Source organism: Dromiciops gliroides, chromosome 2 (genome assembly GCF_019393635.1).
Source record: "Dromiciops gliroides isolate mDroGli1 chromosome 2, mDroGli1.pri, whole genome shotgun sequence".
NCBI lineage: Eukaryota > Metazoa > Chordata > Mammalia > Microbiotheria > Microbiotheriidae > Dromiciops > Dromiciops gliroides.
The window spans coordinates 140,547,406-140,564,931 of NC_057862.1; the positions used below are offsets into that span (position 1 = coordinate 140,547,406).

The 17,526-nt window shown below is 37.1% G+C and overlaps 1 protein-coding gene across 1 annotated transcript; it reads left to right on the forward strand.

The window, feature by feature from the left end:
- Window positions 1-56: 56 nt before the first annotated feature.
- Window positions 57-17,018, forward strand: MPHOSPH10 (M-phase phosphoprotein 10). The gene is made up of 11 exons (XM_043984319.1): window positions 57-520; window positions 3,093-3,750; window positions 5,095-5,246; window positions 5,810-5,975; window positions 6,444-6,585; window positions 9,607-9,674; window positions 10,469-10,606; window positions 12,104-12,214; window positions 13,741-13,848; window positions 15,394-15,624; window positions 16,788-17,018. The coding sequence occupies exons 1-11, from the start codon at window positions 420-422 to the stop codon at window positions 16,935-16,937; spliced, it is 2,025 nt and encodes a 674-aa protein (XP_043840254.1). The 5' UTR covers window positions 57-419; the 3' UTR covers window positions 16,938-17,018.
- Window positions 17,019-17,526: the final 508 nt, after the last annotated feature.

Genomic DNA, 17,526 nt, shown 5'->3' on the forward strand with positions numbered 1-17,526 from the left:
AGGCCCGGCTGTCTGTGATAGGTCGAGTTACTGCGAGGGCTTTCAACTCCAACTTTATTGACAGTCTCGCAGAGAACAGAGTTCGAAATCGATCTAATGACCATCCAGCGCTTGAAATAGGATTTTCTAATACTAAAGACTCTCCACCCAGCCTGATAAGCAGTAGTGGCGCTTATTAAGAATGACTTCTCAGTGACTTTGCTCAGGCTCCTTTCCTGTAGGCGCAGGCGCCGCAGCGATAGGTCGTGAACTAGAAACTAGGAGGGAGGGGCCAGAGAAAGGGGAGGGGGGCCTAGGAACGTGTGTGTTGCGGAACCAGTGTCCCATAGTCGGAAGTTCCCTCCGACTGAATCGGCTTCTTAGTTGAGCGGTTTCCGGAGTTTCCTGTTCCGCTCCATGTGAGACCTGGACTAGCCAAGATGTCGGAGAAGAAAAGTTTATGGGATAGGCGTCAGGAGACGTTGGATCGCTGCCTGAAGGAGCTGGACACTGCTACGGCTCACCCAGAGCAATTCCTCACGTAAGCATCCTGATATGCGAGAATTCCGGGAAGAAGTCGGCGTGGAGGAGGCCATGGCCACGCGGCCTCGGCTCTCTGCCTCGCCCCGCTTATCTGGAAGTGGTAAGGGGTGGGGGAGAAAAGAGGATTTATCATTGCTACCTCGACATTACAGTGGGCTTTGAGGCCAGGCTCTACCTCCTTGGGGCTACAGATAATCTGGCTTGGGCAGTTAGACCATTGATTTTGCTTGACACGCCAAGGGTTTCCACCCGATCCCTTGGGACAGTAGTATTTGGGGCATTTCAGCAAATAAACATTTGCTAAGCGCTGGAGATGCAAAGAAAGACAAAAGACAGTCCCTGCTCTCAAGGAGCTCACAATCTAACGCCAACATTCACACAAGGTGTATACAATTTGTAGATAATCAACAGAGGGATGGCATTGAGGGAACGGGAAAGACTCCCTGTAGAAGATGAGATTTTAGCTAGAACTTGAAGGAAGAAGCAGCAGACTGAGATGGGGCAGGAGAGGATTCTAGTCTTCGGGTGCCAGCAGGTGAGAATGACCGTGCTCCGGACAAGGAGTGTCACAGGATCGAAGAGCACCTGGGGGAAAGTGTAAGAAGACTGGAAACTTTGGGGGGGGGGGTGTCAGGTTGAACACACCAAACAGAGACCGCTTGGATCAACTAGTTCTGCCAAATTTCCACATGAAATTTATCGCAGTTTTCAAGGTATCATGGCCAATTTGAGATATTTGTAAAGGGCTAGGGTTTGCCCATCAAGTATTTGAAGATCTTTCATATAGACAGGAGTGATAGGCACTCGTGGCAGAAAGATAGATTTGAACGTGATATAAGGAAGTAGAGCCTAATTATTATAACTGTCTAAAAGTGGAATGGGCTTTCTGGGGATCTTCAAACAGAGCCTTCAATAATGTGGTAAAAGGATCTTGGTCCAGGGTACAATGTGCTTTACATGCTCTCTGCCTTTAGATTCTATGATTCTGTCAGGGCAGATGCTTCACTGAGGAGGCAGTACCTGAGTTTAAGAATTTCAAGAACCTCAACTACTTGGAGTGTGTTCAGAAGAGGGGACTTGAGATGATGTCTTGAGAGCTATCTAGCCTAGAGAAGATTGAGTGTCAGCTGTCTTCAGCTGTTGTGTAACAGGGATTAGATTTATTTTTCATGACAACAGAAAACCAAACTGGAAACAGGAGGTAGAAGGTGAAGAGGGAAAACTTAAAAGTCAGAGTTGGCCAAAGTAGAATGAGCTTTCTCAGAAGATAGTGAGGTCTTCACAGCTAGAGAACTTCAAGTGGAGTCTAGCAGGCCATTTGTCATGTTGTAGAGGGGATTTCCGTTCAGGTATAGATTTGGAGTAGGTGCCTGGAGCTCCCCTCCAATCCTGAGAGTCTTAATTCCATTATAGCCTGTAAATAGGGTTAAGAGGCCTAAAGTATTAGGAGTTTTACTTTGTTAAAGCAAGCACCCTAGACCTCTGGAAGACTTAATGGATGATATGTTTAAGAATTGCAAAGGATAAAAAGACTTAGATGGGTTGCAGTCTCCAGCAGTGTACAGAATGTGTACATTCATGATCACAGTTTATAAGGCTACCACTTTTACCCTTTTATACACGTCTTACAAACACCTAGTAAGTGCTTATTCAGTTCTGTGCACAACAATGACAAATACTAGTGAACATTAAGCATCTACTATGTGCAGGCACTATACTGAGCAATGGAGATACAAAGAAAGGACTACATAGTCCTTGCCCTCAGGGAACTCAATCTATTGGGGGTGGGAAATTAGGGAGAGACAATATGCAGACAACTATATAGGAAATAGAGATTGGTAGAGAAAACTTTCCAGGCATGGGAGACAGCCAGGGAAAACGCAAGGAGTATAGAGCTTGTGTGGGGAAAAGGAAGCATGAAAGGCAGTAAGGTGTGAGAAGACTGGAAAAGTAAGAAGGAGCTAGGTTATGAAGGGCTTTAAAAACCATAGATGGTTATATATTTGATTCTAAAGGTAATAGAAACTCAGTGGAGTTTATGGACTAAGGGAATGACATGGTCAGTTCTGCTTTTCAGAGAGATCACTTTGATAGCAGATGGATTGGAGTACGATAGATCCTGAACAAATCGATTAATTATTTTAGGATAATGATAAAGGGGCTAGGGTGGCTTGAATAATTGAAATCTTTCGCTAATCTCCAAACTGTGTTTTACTGTTGATTGATTTTTTTTTACAACCTCCCTCAACAGACTTTTACAATAAGTTACCGAATAGCAAAATTTCTCTTAATTTTACTACTCAGTAAAATGATGCGGGTATGTGGTTATGTTGAATCCATTTTCTTTAAAAATTGTGACTATGGGGGCACCTAGGTGGCACAGTGGACAAAGCACTGGCCTTGGATTCAGGAAGACCTGAGTTCAAATCCGGGCTCAGACACTTGATAGTAGCTGTGTGACCCTGGGCAAGTAACTTAATCCTCACTGCCCCACCCCACCCCCCAAAATTGTGACTATGAAAATGTGGAAGGTATTATTTTACATTTCATTGACCTTTTTTCTCTTATAGTGTTCAAGATGGATTGGCCCTGTATTTTACATCTTTAACAAAATCACTTTATGATTTACATAAAGAACTGAATACTGACTTCATTTTTGGGAGCCCTTTAAAAAAATTGGTAATAGAAAACTTTGATGATGAGCAGATTTGGCAGCAACTAGAATTGGAGAATGAACCAGTTTTAAAGTACTTTAAGAAAGCTGTTAATGAAAACAGTAAAGACAAAGAACTTTATCTTCTCTCAGAGAGTGAAGAGGTTGACTCAGAGATGGATGTTGACAATGAGGAGGAAACAGAACAGAATTCAAAGCTGGAGCAAAAGTCAGATCTAGTTAAAGATGATCTTGAAGAAGAGATTAAGAGAAATAAAAAGTTAAATAAAGTTGATGTAGAGAAAAGTTCAGATTTTAGTGATGAGGATTCTGACCTTGACTTTGATATTGATAAACTAGAACGTCAAAACAAGAAGCCAAAAGTATTTATTAAATCAAAAGAGAAATCCATAGTAGATGACAAATTTTTCAAGTTGTCTGAAATGGAGTCCTTTTTGGAAGATATGGAAAAAGAGGAGAAAGAAAAAAAGGAAGATGATGAAGATGATATTAATTATTTTGAAGAAATTATTTCTGATGAGGATAGTGAGCTATTTACAGACTCTCCAAAAAAGGTAAAATTATTCTTTTGTCTAATTATTAAGTTTTTGCCCTTTTCCTTTTATGGATATTTAAAGTATATTAATATAAAAAGGGCTTTCTTTCTCACAGTTCATTGGGGCTCAAATGAATAATTCAGATATATTAAAACAAAAATTACCTAAAAATTTTTCACAAAGCCCATCACTTTTTATCCTAATTCATCTCATTGCTATGTAAGTTATGAGTATACTGATATACCCAGTTTTTCCATAAAATCTCAACCAACCAAAATAGAAAGGCTAGACCTTGTAGAATTTAATTTTTTAAGTACATTGGATATTTCTTTTAGTCTTGACATGGGTTTGCTTAATTTTTGTTCTTATCTTTTCTCCTTTAAACCTACTCCTTTCAGACTTTTCAGTATCTGCTCAGAACATCACTATCCTAATCACCCAGGTTTGAAACCTTAGAATCATCCTTTACTCCTCAGTCTCTTATCCCACATATCCAGTCAGTTGCCAAGACCACCTCCTACTTCAGGGTCTCATTGCTTCTTGACTGTACTGTTGTACCAGCCTCTGTTAGTCTCCCTGCTTCAAGTCTTTCCCTACCATTCCATCCTCTAATTGCCATCAAAGTGATTTTCCTAAAGCACAGATCTGACCATAGCACTCCTCTACTCTGTAAACTTAAGGATTCCTTATTACATCTAAGAACAAATACAAAGTCCTTCATGTGACCTTTCATAACCTGGACCCAAACTGCCTTTTATATTCCCCTTACATTCTGTAGTGCAGCCAAACTGGCCTTCCTGTTTTCTCATGCCGCTGCACAAGCTGTCCCCTCTCAAAATTCACTCCCTCTTCACCTCTGCCTGTTAGAATCCTTGGTTCCTTTCAAAACTTAGATCTTCAACATGAAACCTTTTGGGCTGTCTGCTGCCAATGTACTTCCCTTCCTTGATCATGATCTTGTATTTATTTCATATGTACATATGCATAAAATACATAAACATGTGTGTACATTTTATCTCCCTTAATATATCATATGCTCATTGAGAGCAGACTATTTCATTTCTATTTTTGTATTCCTAGTGTCTAACCCAGCAAATGCTTATTGATTTATTTTTCTTATAGCAATTGATGTGGAATTCTGGGTTCTCTTGCCAACTTTAAATCGTTCTATATGCTTAGAAATCAGTAAATGATTTGTATGCTGATCTTAAAGGCTATATTTTTCTTTTATTCTTAAATGCTGGTTTCAGTTAACAACTTTCATTGGAAAATCATTTTCATTGTGTAGAAAGAACTTTTAAAAAGCCTATCTTTAAAGTCATTTTCTCTCCTTAAGCAAAAGGTTTAAATGTTTTCTTTTAGTCAGGCAAAAGTTCCAGAAACCTAAAATACAAAGATTTCTTTGACCCAGTGGAAAGTGAAGACACAGCAAGTGATAATGATGAACTGGGCCAGGATGAGGAGGAAGATGAGGCTAAGGAAAGTGATCTTGAAGAAGAAGGAATTTCTGAAGAGTAAGCATTTTGAGTCATCCTTTTTAAATTGTGTAGTGTAATTTGCCCATCAATTTTTGTATGATTATAATGTAAGTTGTCATATGCTTCAATTAGGAAGGTGTTACTTTATTATATCAAGATGCTCATTTAGCCCCAGAGAACCCCTAGTTATCTCAGTTTGTAGGTAGGGCATGTAGTTTTACAATAGCTTATAGTATTGCTGTATAGTTCTTTGATTTGGTTCCTATTTTTAGTAAAAATCACTAATGTCAACATTGTGTCATCAGTTATTAGAAATTATTAACTTTTAAGCCTGCAATTTGAATATATTTTAAAAATTAACATTGTTGACCATTAATTTATTAAATGAATATTATGAACTCTTTATTCTTTTAGCTATATAGGAATTGATTTAGAATGATTCCTTCTTGAGTTTTCATGATTTTGGAAGTATAGGAAACTTATTAGATTTTTGGGTGTGGTATAAAATGGAAAAGTTTTATTATTGGAAAAGAATTTTTTTCCTTTGGCAGAAGGTACATGTAAGTAGTATTTCTTTGCTAAATGTCTTGATGCCTTAGGGATGAAGATGATGAAACTGAAGAAAATGAGAATAAACAACATGAAGTTGGGAAAAGAGTAACTTTTGCTTTGCCTGATGAAAAAGAAACCAAAGGCACAAATATTTTCAGTGAAAAGAATACTTCTGATGGAGTAAAATCCTCTTTTGAACAAAGACAGGAAAAGGTAATGTATAGCCAATACCTGTTGTACAAAGAAGCAAAACATTTGGTTTGCAGTATCTATGTCTTGTCATTTCTTAATGTTGGTTGAGAAAACGTATAAAAAGTGATTTAAAACTTTAAAGTGGTATATAAATGTGAACTATTATTACTATATGAATATTACTATATTTTTCTAATTCACTAAAGTCTTCTTCTAATGCATGGCGGTCACTCATGTGGTCTTGAAGGCTGTGCTGCACAAGTTCTGGTAGATACTACCAAACTGGAAAGGTTTTAAGAGTAGCTCCAGTCTTGTCCATTGTCTGGTTTAGATGTTCAGCGTTTTCCCCAGATTGGCTACTACCCCTCTCAGAGACCATTTATTAATGTAAAGAGGCTTGTGACCAGTATATATGAAGGCTATCCCACCAGGGAAATGACAGAGTTATATGGAGTAATGAAATACATACTTTTCCCCATTTATCCTCAGATGGCAGAAAGAATTAAATCTTTAGAGAAAGAGTTGTTGGAAAAGAAACCTTGGCAGCTTCAAGGGGAAGTAACAGGACAAAAGAGACCCGAAAACAGCCTTCTTGAAGAAACATTACACTTTGACCATGCAGTCAGGATGGGTAAGTGTCTTATTTGTACTTTGATGTTTAGTTTATGTGCCATATTTAAGATTGTATTTGATAAGGAATTTAACATTTATTTTGTAAAATAGTGCCCAATGCTTAACCCTACCTGTGTGGACTTTAGTGTTCCTTTACCTCCCTGGGCAACAGTTTCCTCCTCTGTAAACTGAGGAGGCTGATCTCATTAGGCTTTACAGATATCTTATTTGATCCTCACAACAACCCTGGGAGGTAGATGCTATTCCTACCCCCATTTTATAAATGAAGAAAGTGAGGTAGATGGATGAAGTGACTTGCCCAGGGTTATACAGTTACAGTGTCTGAGGTTGGGTTTGAACTGAGGTCCGGTGCTCTATTGGGCTGAATCTAATATGATACAATTTGATAGATAAAAGTAAGTCTTGCACCTGGGTACAAACAAATTAGCTTCATTAACTATAAGATGGGGGAAGCATGGTTACCACAGTTCTGTTAAAGATCTGGGGGGTTGGGGGGCAGCTAGGTGGCACACTGGATAAAGCACCGGCCCTGGATTCAGGAGGACCTGAGTTCAAATCCAGCCTCAGATACTTGACGATTGACTAGCTGTGTGACCCTGGGCAAGTCACTTAACCCTCATTACACTGCCAAAAAAAGAAAGAAAAAAAAAAGAAAAAGGGAAGAGGGTGATGATAAACCCTCTAGCTCTGGGCATATGGTTTAAAAAGTACATTGCTTAACTGGAGAGTATTTAGATGAGGATAGCGAGGATAATAAAGGGCCTTGAGAATCAGGCTATATGAGAATCAATTGAAGAAATTGGAGGTATTTCGTCTGGAGAAGAAATTTAGGAGGGCAGATAGAGATTACATTTGTTGTATTTGGCTCCATGGAAAGAACCAGTAGCAATAGGCAGAGATTGAAAAGAAACAAATTTAAGATTAATTTCAGAAAAGCCTTCCTAACAATTAAAACTATCCAGAATTAGAATTGACTGGTTTAAAAAGTGGTGAGTTCCCCCTCATTGGACATTTTCTTTTTCTTTCCTTTCTTTTTTTTTTTTTTTTTTGTGGGGCAGTGACGGTTAAGTGATTTGCTCAGGGTCACACAGCTACTAAGTGTCAAGTGCCTGAGGCTGGATTTGAACTCAGGTCCTCCTGAATCCAGGGCTGGTGCTTTATCCACTGTACCACCTAGTTCCCCCATCATGGGACATTTTCAAGGAAAAGCTGGACAACCACTTGCCAGGTATTTTATAAAGATGGAATAGGTAGCCAATGTGGTTCCTTCCAACTCTGTAGTTAGGTCAAATCTAAAGTTAACATCTCTGATGTTAACCTGTGGGGGTAACTGAGGACTAAAGCACTTTACAATTAGGGGAAAGAGTGTTTTAACAAAGAATGAATGAAGTAAGTGGATAATTTTTAGGGTTTCTAGTGCCACATAACACACCATTATTGCCCCTCACCCAACAAGAAGAATCTCCTAACACAAGTGGTTGGCTAGGTCATGACTCAGAAGTTGCTGATATGGAAGAAGATTTTGTCTCTCCCTTACCATGGCCCAAAATAATGCTAGTTTGTTCTGTAAATACAAACATGTTGGACACATTAAACTAAGAAGTAGCATAATATGGACTGTTTTGGATTTTAAGTCATGAAGACTTGGATTTGAATCCTGTCTCAATTACCATGTGACTGAGCAAATTGCCTAACCACTCTCAACCTCAGTTTGTGTATTTGTAAAAATGTAGGTACATGTAAAACTCAGCACAAGGTTCCTGTGAGGCTCAAATTAGATAATTTTTTAAAAATGAAAACCACCTTACAAACCTTAAAAGCAGTATATAAATTCCATTTATTAAAAATAGACTGCTTTGGAATTTAACTTTAAATACTTGGAATTTTGTTGTATAAAGGGGGAAATTAGATTGTGATTATAATTTGATGTGACAGTACAAATTTGAAATTGTCTTCATTGGGATGGTATAGGTTTTTTGCTTGGGATATATGTAATTGTATAGGTGAGTGAATTATTTTGGAACCCTCTGTATTCATTACAACTATGGTAATTCCAGTTAAAACCTATTTGGAGCCTCTTTTAGAACTGTCCGTGAGCCTAAAAGACATTTTTTAGAATCCCCAGTGATATCAAATATTTGTCATTTAAACATGAATCTGATTTTGGAAATAGCCAAAAGTAAAAAAAAACACAGATGGAGAATGAGAAAAGTCATCAAGTTGGGGAATAAAAAAAAAAATATGCAATGTAAATGATTCTTAAAATTGACTCTAAAAGAAATTCTTAAACAAATTTTTTAAATTTTTTAAACAATGACAACATTATAAAATAGTCTCTCAAAGTGGTTAATTTTAGGAACACCTACACGACTAACTTGGGTATGCACATACATAAACCCATATATCTATAAACTTCTTTTGGCTATTTGGGGATAGGCTTAGGAAGAGGGGGCTGGATAAAGGTTTTGCTACTCTCATCACACCTTATTTACTAATTAATAGTAATAGCATTTTACACATCTTGTGTAAATCTCACTAGATTTAATTTTTAAAAGTGCCTTCACATCTGCTATTTTATTCTCATGAGAACCCTTTAAGGAAGACAGGGAAAGTGGTACTGTCCTTATTAATTGCTAAGGAAATTGAAGCCCAGAATCTACAGTTTTACAGCAAAATGGAAATAGCAAAATCAGCTGCAGTCCAACTCATTTGACTCCTGCTGTAGAACTCTTTCTTCCATCAATCAATTTAAAGTGGACTTAGGGGCAGCTAGATAGCTCAGTGCATAGAGCTACGGCCCTGGAGTCAGGAGTACCTGAATTCAAATCCGGTTTCAGACACTTGACACTTACTAGCTGTGTGACCCTGGGCAAGTCACTTAACCCCAATTTTCTCACCAAAGGTATTGTTATCAATAGGAAGGACCTCTATATGGGTATTGAATTAGTTTTTTAAAATAATAGCACATTGTTGTTCCATATTTATTATTTTAATAATCCATTTTATGTTCCTTTTTTAGCACCTGTGATTACAGAAGAAACGACTTTGAAACTCGAGGATATCATCAAACAAAGGATAAGAGATCAGGTTGATAAGATTTCATTTATAGCACTGATATTTCAGAAATGAATATAAGATTCTTTTGAATGTTGATTGCAGCAATGATGTTTATTTTTAATTTTAATAGTTCTCAAGTATTTTTATTAACCTTTCACTAAAAATTTGAGTTGTTTAGACAAGGTTTTACAACCTTTTTATTATAAAGATACATTCATTCCTTTGTGATTTGGTATGGGTCTAGGGTGGGGTAAAACAAGGAGAGGCTACTCAAGCCATTTCCACACTTTGATACCTTGCTGATACTTTAAATTTTGAGGAGGTACAAGGAGCAGGATGTGCTTAGATTAAGCTACGTGTTTCCTTCTATAATGCCATTAGGGAAAGAGTGGATAGTGTCATCTTTTGGATTTTAAAATCGGTCTGATTATAGTAGACAACATAGGGATCCTTGATGTAGACATAGCTTATAACCTGATGAATGGATATTATACTTAGAAATATTAAACATCTGATCATTTTATATTTAGTAAATAAAAGTTTTGTTTAATTGGTCTTATTCTGGGATCATTAAACAAAACTTAACTTACCTGTAACATTGTCCTTTGACCTATCTGTGCTTCCCTAATATAAAATATATAAGAAAAACTTTCTTCCCTTTGCAAAATATACTTGAATTTTTTTGTTTTTTTCATGGTTGGCTTGATGTTAAATAAACTCTCATGGGGAAATGTGAGTGTTAATAGTATTTTATGCACAAGTATTACTAACATCTTGGAAGAATTTATTTTTGCTGCTTAAGATTTTCTCCTATTTATTTTTAGGCTTGGGATGATGTCGTACGTAAAGAAAAACCAAAGGAGGAAGCATTTGAATATAAGAAGCGTTTAACATTAGACCATGAAAAGAGTAAATTGAGCCTTGCAGACATTTATGAGCAGGAATACCTCAAACTTAACCAGGTAAGAAACCTTGTTGCATGAACCCTTTGCTATTAAAGAGAGAGAAACTGGGAATTTTCATTTTTTTTTCATCCTTGAAATGAGTTAGATTGGGTCGAAAAATAATATTTTTATTGAAGGTGTTTTCTGTGAGATAATAGAAAGAAATAGTTTCTTTGATAGGATTTTATTTTTCAATTTTCTTAGGATAAGTGAAACTCTATTGTTATGACTTCTCAGTGGTACTTTTAAAATCGGTTTACTGGGTCAGCTAGGTGGCACAGTGGATAAAGCACCGGCCCTGGATTCAGAAGGACCTGAGTTCAAATTTGACCTCAGACACTTGACACTTACTAGCTGTGTGACCTTGGGCAAGTCACTTAACCCTCATTGCCCTGCCCCCCCCCCAAAAAAAAACCCACAAAATAAAATCGGTATACTGTTTCTAAAATGAACCAAATGAATTTATTCCTTTGGAATGTGGGATCCCCTCCCTCCCCCAAGCTAAATGGAATTATGTAAAGAAGATTTCATTAATTAACAAGATAGGTCATATACTTGTAATTCTAGTAAATACTTACTGAATGAATTCTCATATGATTTCTTGGCAAAATGTTCAGATTTTGCTTGGGAATGGGAGAATTTACTAGATTCAGTAGAGATTGAAGGCATTCTATAATTTGGATCTGGTAGAGAATTTTGTGTCTACTCAGGAGTTGATCTGGAGTTTGGGTTTAATTGAGTTTCCCCCATCCCCTTCCTAGAACAGGCCCAAACTCCAATTCAGTCCTTGAGCCTTCCTAGTCTCCTTTGAAGTTTTAGAGATGGAGAGTGATAGGGTCAGGAGTTTGGAGTTAGAGCATGGATGCAAATAGCCATTTACCTTTTTATGTGTGTCTTATCTAGTCATACTTGAGGCACTCTGACATTACTGTGGTAATGATTTTAGTAGGGAAAATTAGAGACGTTTGAGAAGTATTATCAAATTCAGTAATATTCTAGGAATGCCATTTTTGAATAAAATAACATGGAATTAGATATTAGATGGCGGTCTCTATGTAGCAGTTAATGGGCTTCCTAAAGTGCTCTTTAAAACAAAAGGCCAGGGGCAACTAGGTGGCACAGTGGATAGAGCATCGGCCCTGGAGTCAGGAGTACCTGGGTTCAAATCCGGCCTCAGACACTTAACACTTACTAGCTGTGTGACCCTGGGCAAGTCACTTAACCCCAATTGCCTCATCAAAAAAAAAAAAAAAGCCAGGGGCAGCTAGTTTTCGCAGTGGATAGAGCACCAGCCCTGGATTCAGGAGGACCTGGGTTCAAATCTGGCCTCAGACACTTAACACTTACTGGCTGTGTGATCCTGGGCAAGTCACTTAACCCCAATTGCCTCATTTAAACAAAAAACAAAAGGCCAAAGTTGTTCTTTGGACAATAGAACTATCCTCAAAAGTACCTTCCCTATGTGTTTTGTTCTTAGATTTGTGTTAAGCTCAGTTACTGAATTCCTTATTTTAGGAAAAGAAAGAAGAAGAAGAAAATCCAGAGCATGTAGAAATTCAGAAGATGATGGATTCACTCTTTCAAAAACTGGATGCTCTTTCTGATTTTCATTTTACACCTAAGCCAGTAAGTCTGTTAGGATTTAAGAGTCTTTTGAATTGTAGATGACTTGCTGTTTTTCATAATTGCTGTGAAATTAAGTATGAATGCCACATAAAACTCCAGGAGATTAAAACCATGGCTAAAAAATAGACATTACCACAAATATAAAACTTTAACAGGTCCTTATTGCCTATAGCAGTTACCTTTTAACTATCTGATCTCCATGGATTAGTTGTTGCTCAAGAATGACCTTGTTGCCTATTCTAGCAGTCCACAAGTCAACCTTTACTCTTCTTCCTGGGAATAGTCAATTTAGTGAGCATAAATGTATATCAGGGAAATGAGCTGGACTTGAGACTTATTCAGTGTCATCCTCCTCCACCCTTATCTCATACTTTTTACTTGCCCCATCTAACCATTATCACCAAGCCCAGGCTCTCACTGTCAACATTCTGCTTCCCCTCGTTCATACTCTCTCTCCTCATGCCATTCCCTTCATAGGAAAGTTTGAAGACCTATGAATAAAAACCAAACTCCTTAGTCTGGTATGAAAAAATTATGTATAATCTGCCTCCCATCTGCCTTTCATATTTCACTGTTGCTCACTCCCCACTTCCTTGCCCCCAATCTATTAGCATGTATTTCTCACCGGTGTGCCTGTTACCCTTTCCTAACACTGTGCCCTGGCTCGTTCTTATGTGTTTTTACCCCTACATTTCACTCATCTAATTTTTGTCAATCCGTTAAGACCCAGCTTTTCTCAAAGTGTTCCATGACACTCAGTCATGACCCTTATGATACTTCTTGTGGGAGATGTTTCTAACCAGCTTTTGTTTAAGCATTAGTTGTTATGAGAAGCTCAGTCTCAAGCTGGGAGCCTGTTCCATTTTTAGGTAGCTCTAGTCTTTAGGAATTTATTCCTTATATTCAGATTCTACATCTGCCTCCCTGTCATTTCCATTCATTCATCTTTGTTCTTACCTCTTGGACCAAGCAAAATGTGCATTCCCATTTATAACTAAAAATGTCTTTCTGTTGTAAGAGAAAATAAGCTTGCCTTTTGGTTGCTATCCATTTTTGTTTTCTTTTGGGTGTCTGCAAATTGATAGTGTATTTTAGTATTTTTCTCAGGTATCAAAATAAAACTGTTTCTTAGTTTACTCATTTGTAAAATGAGAGAACTTGACTAAACAGTCTCTAAAGTCCCTTTCAGTTCTAAATCTGTGTTCTTCTGATCTCCATTGTCAGCTGTCATCTCTCATGTCCTTCCTTAACAAACCTCATCAGGATCTGAGGACCATAATTTCTTATATTTTCCTTTTCCCTCTTTTAAAAATGGTCTTTGGGCAGGTCTCAAAAAACTTATGACTTTACAATTATTTCATCAGGACCATTTTGATCTAAATTTAGGTGATCAAAGTATTTAACCTGAATGTTACCGTGTTTATGCATATTTTATCACATATGCCAAATCAGTGGCATTATGATAACTACTCTTGTATTTTTAGAGTGATTCCTCAAATGTTGTTTTATATTACTTCATTTTCTAGCCTGTTCCAGAGGTTAAAATTGTCTCTAATCTTCCTGCTATAACTATGGAGGAAGTAGCACCAGTACATGTTAGTGATGCTGCACTCCTCGCACCAGAGGAAATCAAGGTAAGAAGCAAATATTGAGAACATGCCGTTTTATAAATCACACATTTCTAATTTAGCTATTTGTCCTTTTGGTTGTCTCTTTTATTTACTTCTTTTGTGAAGGGAAGGTTTATTTGGGGGATTATACTGTAAAGTAACAAGAATAATAGTCTTTCTTCTGGTGTATCATTACTGTCTTTTCTAGGGATATTTACACTGATAATATTGTGATGTAATAAAGTTGAAATCCTAATCTTTTTTTTCCCGTGGTTATTAAGAGGAATAGAAAAGGGTTAAAAGCAGCTAGTGTATATCAAATGCTACATAAATGCTTTGAAGACTAATAAAGAGGCAGCAGTAATAGTAGATATATAGCCAGCCCTGGAATCAGGAAGACCTGTTCGAGCCCTGCCTCTGATAGAGGCTACACTGTGTGACTATAAACCAGTCACTTATTTTCTCAGGGTCTCTCAGGCAACTCTTAAATCATAAATTATGGCAGAATTACTGATCTGTGTCAGTGAAGACAGAAGATAGCTGAGTCCATGGGTCTGAACCAAAAAAACCACACCAAAAACCATACAATTTTAATTTTGGATGATATATTTCAATAACAAAAAAATATTCTAAATGACCTTCTGCCAATTGCATTGGTTAAAAAATAAAAATCTACCAGAAGACTTTTGACTTTTGACTTTTATTCACGATGAAATCTGGCATTAATAATGGGATTAAAATCTGGTTAAAAGTTGGCTACGCTAGATATGCAGGCATTCTCTTTTATGTACAAATATTACTTACATTTGAATGGCTGCTTCAAATGAGTTACCTGTCTTGCTGGCCTCTGCCCAAGAAACTAATCCTTTTTCATTCCTCTCTCCACTCCCACTCCCCCTTCCTTGCCTATGTGGCAGAGGGATGATGGTCTTTGCCTCATTCAATCACAAGTCTTGGTACTGTAGGCATTGGAAAGAACCCTTCAGATCCCAGTTTTGCCTGTGATTTTGACCAAATCACTTAACCTCCCTAGGCCTTAGTTTTCTTACTTGCAAAATTAGGGGATTGAACTAAGGGGCCTTTACAATCCTTTAAAGCCCAAAGTCTATGATACTGTGATTCTTCAGCTGTGAGTTCTCATGTCCTTTTAACAAGACTTCATCTTTGAAGCTGTATGTGGTCAATCCTTACTTTTTGAATGGAATCCTAAGTTGGAATTCTGATCATGTTTTTCCATTGAGATCTTATAAATAGTGATTTACTGATTATCATCACAGTTTAGTTACATTTTAGGTCAGCCTGGGAGCCCAACTCCAGTTTATTTTGTTGTTTCTATGGAAAAAATGTGCTTCATATTTTCAAAAATAAATTTTAAAAGTAATTTTTGGAATGTGTCCATTAATAAGTTGGAAGATTGATTGTATATTATATCAGATCCTTAGCACTGTTCTGGAACTATGAGACTCATTGCTGTATTTTAGTTTCTTTTTCTGTAAAATGAGATTACTTGCCTCTACTTGTTCCTTGAATTTTGAGGGTGAGTTAAAGATATTGTTTCTGTTTTTATAGGAGAAAAATAAGGCAGGGGACATAAAAACAGATGCAGAGAAATCTGCTACAGACAAGAAACGAGAACGAAGAAAGAAGAAATATCACAAGCGTATAAAATTAAGAGAAAAGGAAAAACGGCAAAAATTGTTAGCAAAGACTAAACCCGAACAGGCTGCAAAATACAACAAAGCAGAAGCATCTGCACAATTAAAGAAACTAACCAAAGCAGGCAAAGCTTCTATACTAAAGGTAAGGAAGGAACAGTGAATGTGGCTGGTTAGAAACAGAAACACCTTTTTTTATTTTTTAATAAGAGCATTTGTGCAAAAGTAGATGTCAAGATTTCTTCTGTTTGGCTGACCTTAACACACATCCACTTCAGTTCTGATTGAGTGAGTTGGTTTCAGTAGCATCTGAGTTCCTTTTTAGTTCTAATTCTATAGTCAGAGTATGCTATGACAGAATAATTGATGACATAGCAGTCTAAATAGACTGTTGATTGTCTTAAATTATGAATTTCACCATGCTGGGTTGGTTATATTTTGTCTCATATAATTTCTGGAAAACAGTACAGCTCTTTTGTCCTTCTGGCCTTATTGTTTGTAATTATTTCCTTCATTGTAAGAAAAATAGCACCAAAATATGTTATTAAATTAAAAGAAGAAACTAGCCACAAAAGATCAAGTTTGTTTAGCACAAACTTTATTTTAGTGTTTATTGGTGTTTGATTCAGAAAATAAAATGATTAAATACTTAGAAGCTTAATTTATTGACTTTGTGTAGCCTTTTCTAAGCCCCGACTTAGATACACTTCTTTCTCAATGTTTTAGACTGAAAATTGGTGAAATTTGTCTTCCTATATTAAAACTGTTTTGTTTATATAAGCCTACCTTCCTGAAACAAACAACAGCATATTCTGTCTCTAAAAAAAGATCAGCTACTTGGTGGAGTTTGCTTTTTTTTTTTTTTTTTGTCTTTTTGGTAGTGGTGATAGCTTGCCTAATACTATCCATTCTTTTGCTGGGGAATAGGGGACATATGTGTAAGAGAAAGAAAGAAATATACCATACTTAGAAATTATACCAAAAAAAAAAAGAAGGGGGCAGCTAAATGGCGCAGTGGTTAAAGCACCGGCCCTGGATTCAGGAGTACTTGAGTTCAAATCCGGCCTCAGACACTTGACATTTACTAGCTGCGTGACCGTGGGCAAGTCACTTAATCCCCATTGCCTAAAAAAAAAAAAAAAGGAAATTATACAGTAGCACCTCCATCAAAAATGCAACTATTGGGAACTTGATATTTAGGTATAGTTATATAACTTTTTACATGACTTTCAATCGGCTTTCAGTTAAGTAAAAGAGAAACTTTATTTTGTAGAAATATTTTTTTACATGCTTTGTTTCCTATTGCAGGATGAAGGTAAAGACAAAGCTTTGAAGTCGTCTCAAGCCTTCTTTTCTCAATTACAAGATCAAGTGAAAATGCAAATACAGGATGTCAAGAAAACACAAAAAAAGCAAAAGAAGAAAAAAGAAATTTCTGTTCATAAACTCAAGCTGTAACATTTTATCATAATGTAAATATTAAACTAAGCAAATGGTTTCATCATCCTGTTAATAAAATTTTGGACAAATTTTTCTTTTCATTATAGCAAATATTTGTGGTTTCTTAAGTTTTGAAGACTAAGCCTTTAGATGTTTGTGGAGCAGTGATACTGGCCAATCCATTATCAAGCTAGGTGGTGCAGTGGATAAAGCACCAGCCCTGGATTCAGGAGGACTTGAGTTCAAATCCGACCTCAGACACCTACTAGCTGTGTGACCTTGGGCAAGTCACTTAACCCTCATTGCCCCACCAAAAAAACCCCAAAAACATTTAACAAGTGCTTACTATGTGCCAGACACTGTGCCAAGCACTGGGGAAACAAGTAATAAAAAGATTGTCCCCTGCCCTCAAGGACCTTACAATCTAATTGGGGAAGGAGCAACAATACACAAAAGGAGCCAGGAAAGTAGGGTGGGGGGGTAAGGAGGGGAGGACACCAAAGGGTACCAGCCAGGTGGGGCAGCTTGTTACCCAGATTTGAAATCAGGTGGAACAACACAGTGGTGTGAGTTGAGAGTTCAGTTTCTGTACTCTATAAAAGAAAAC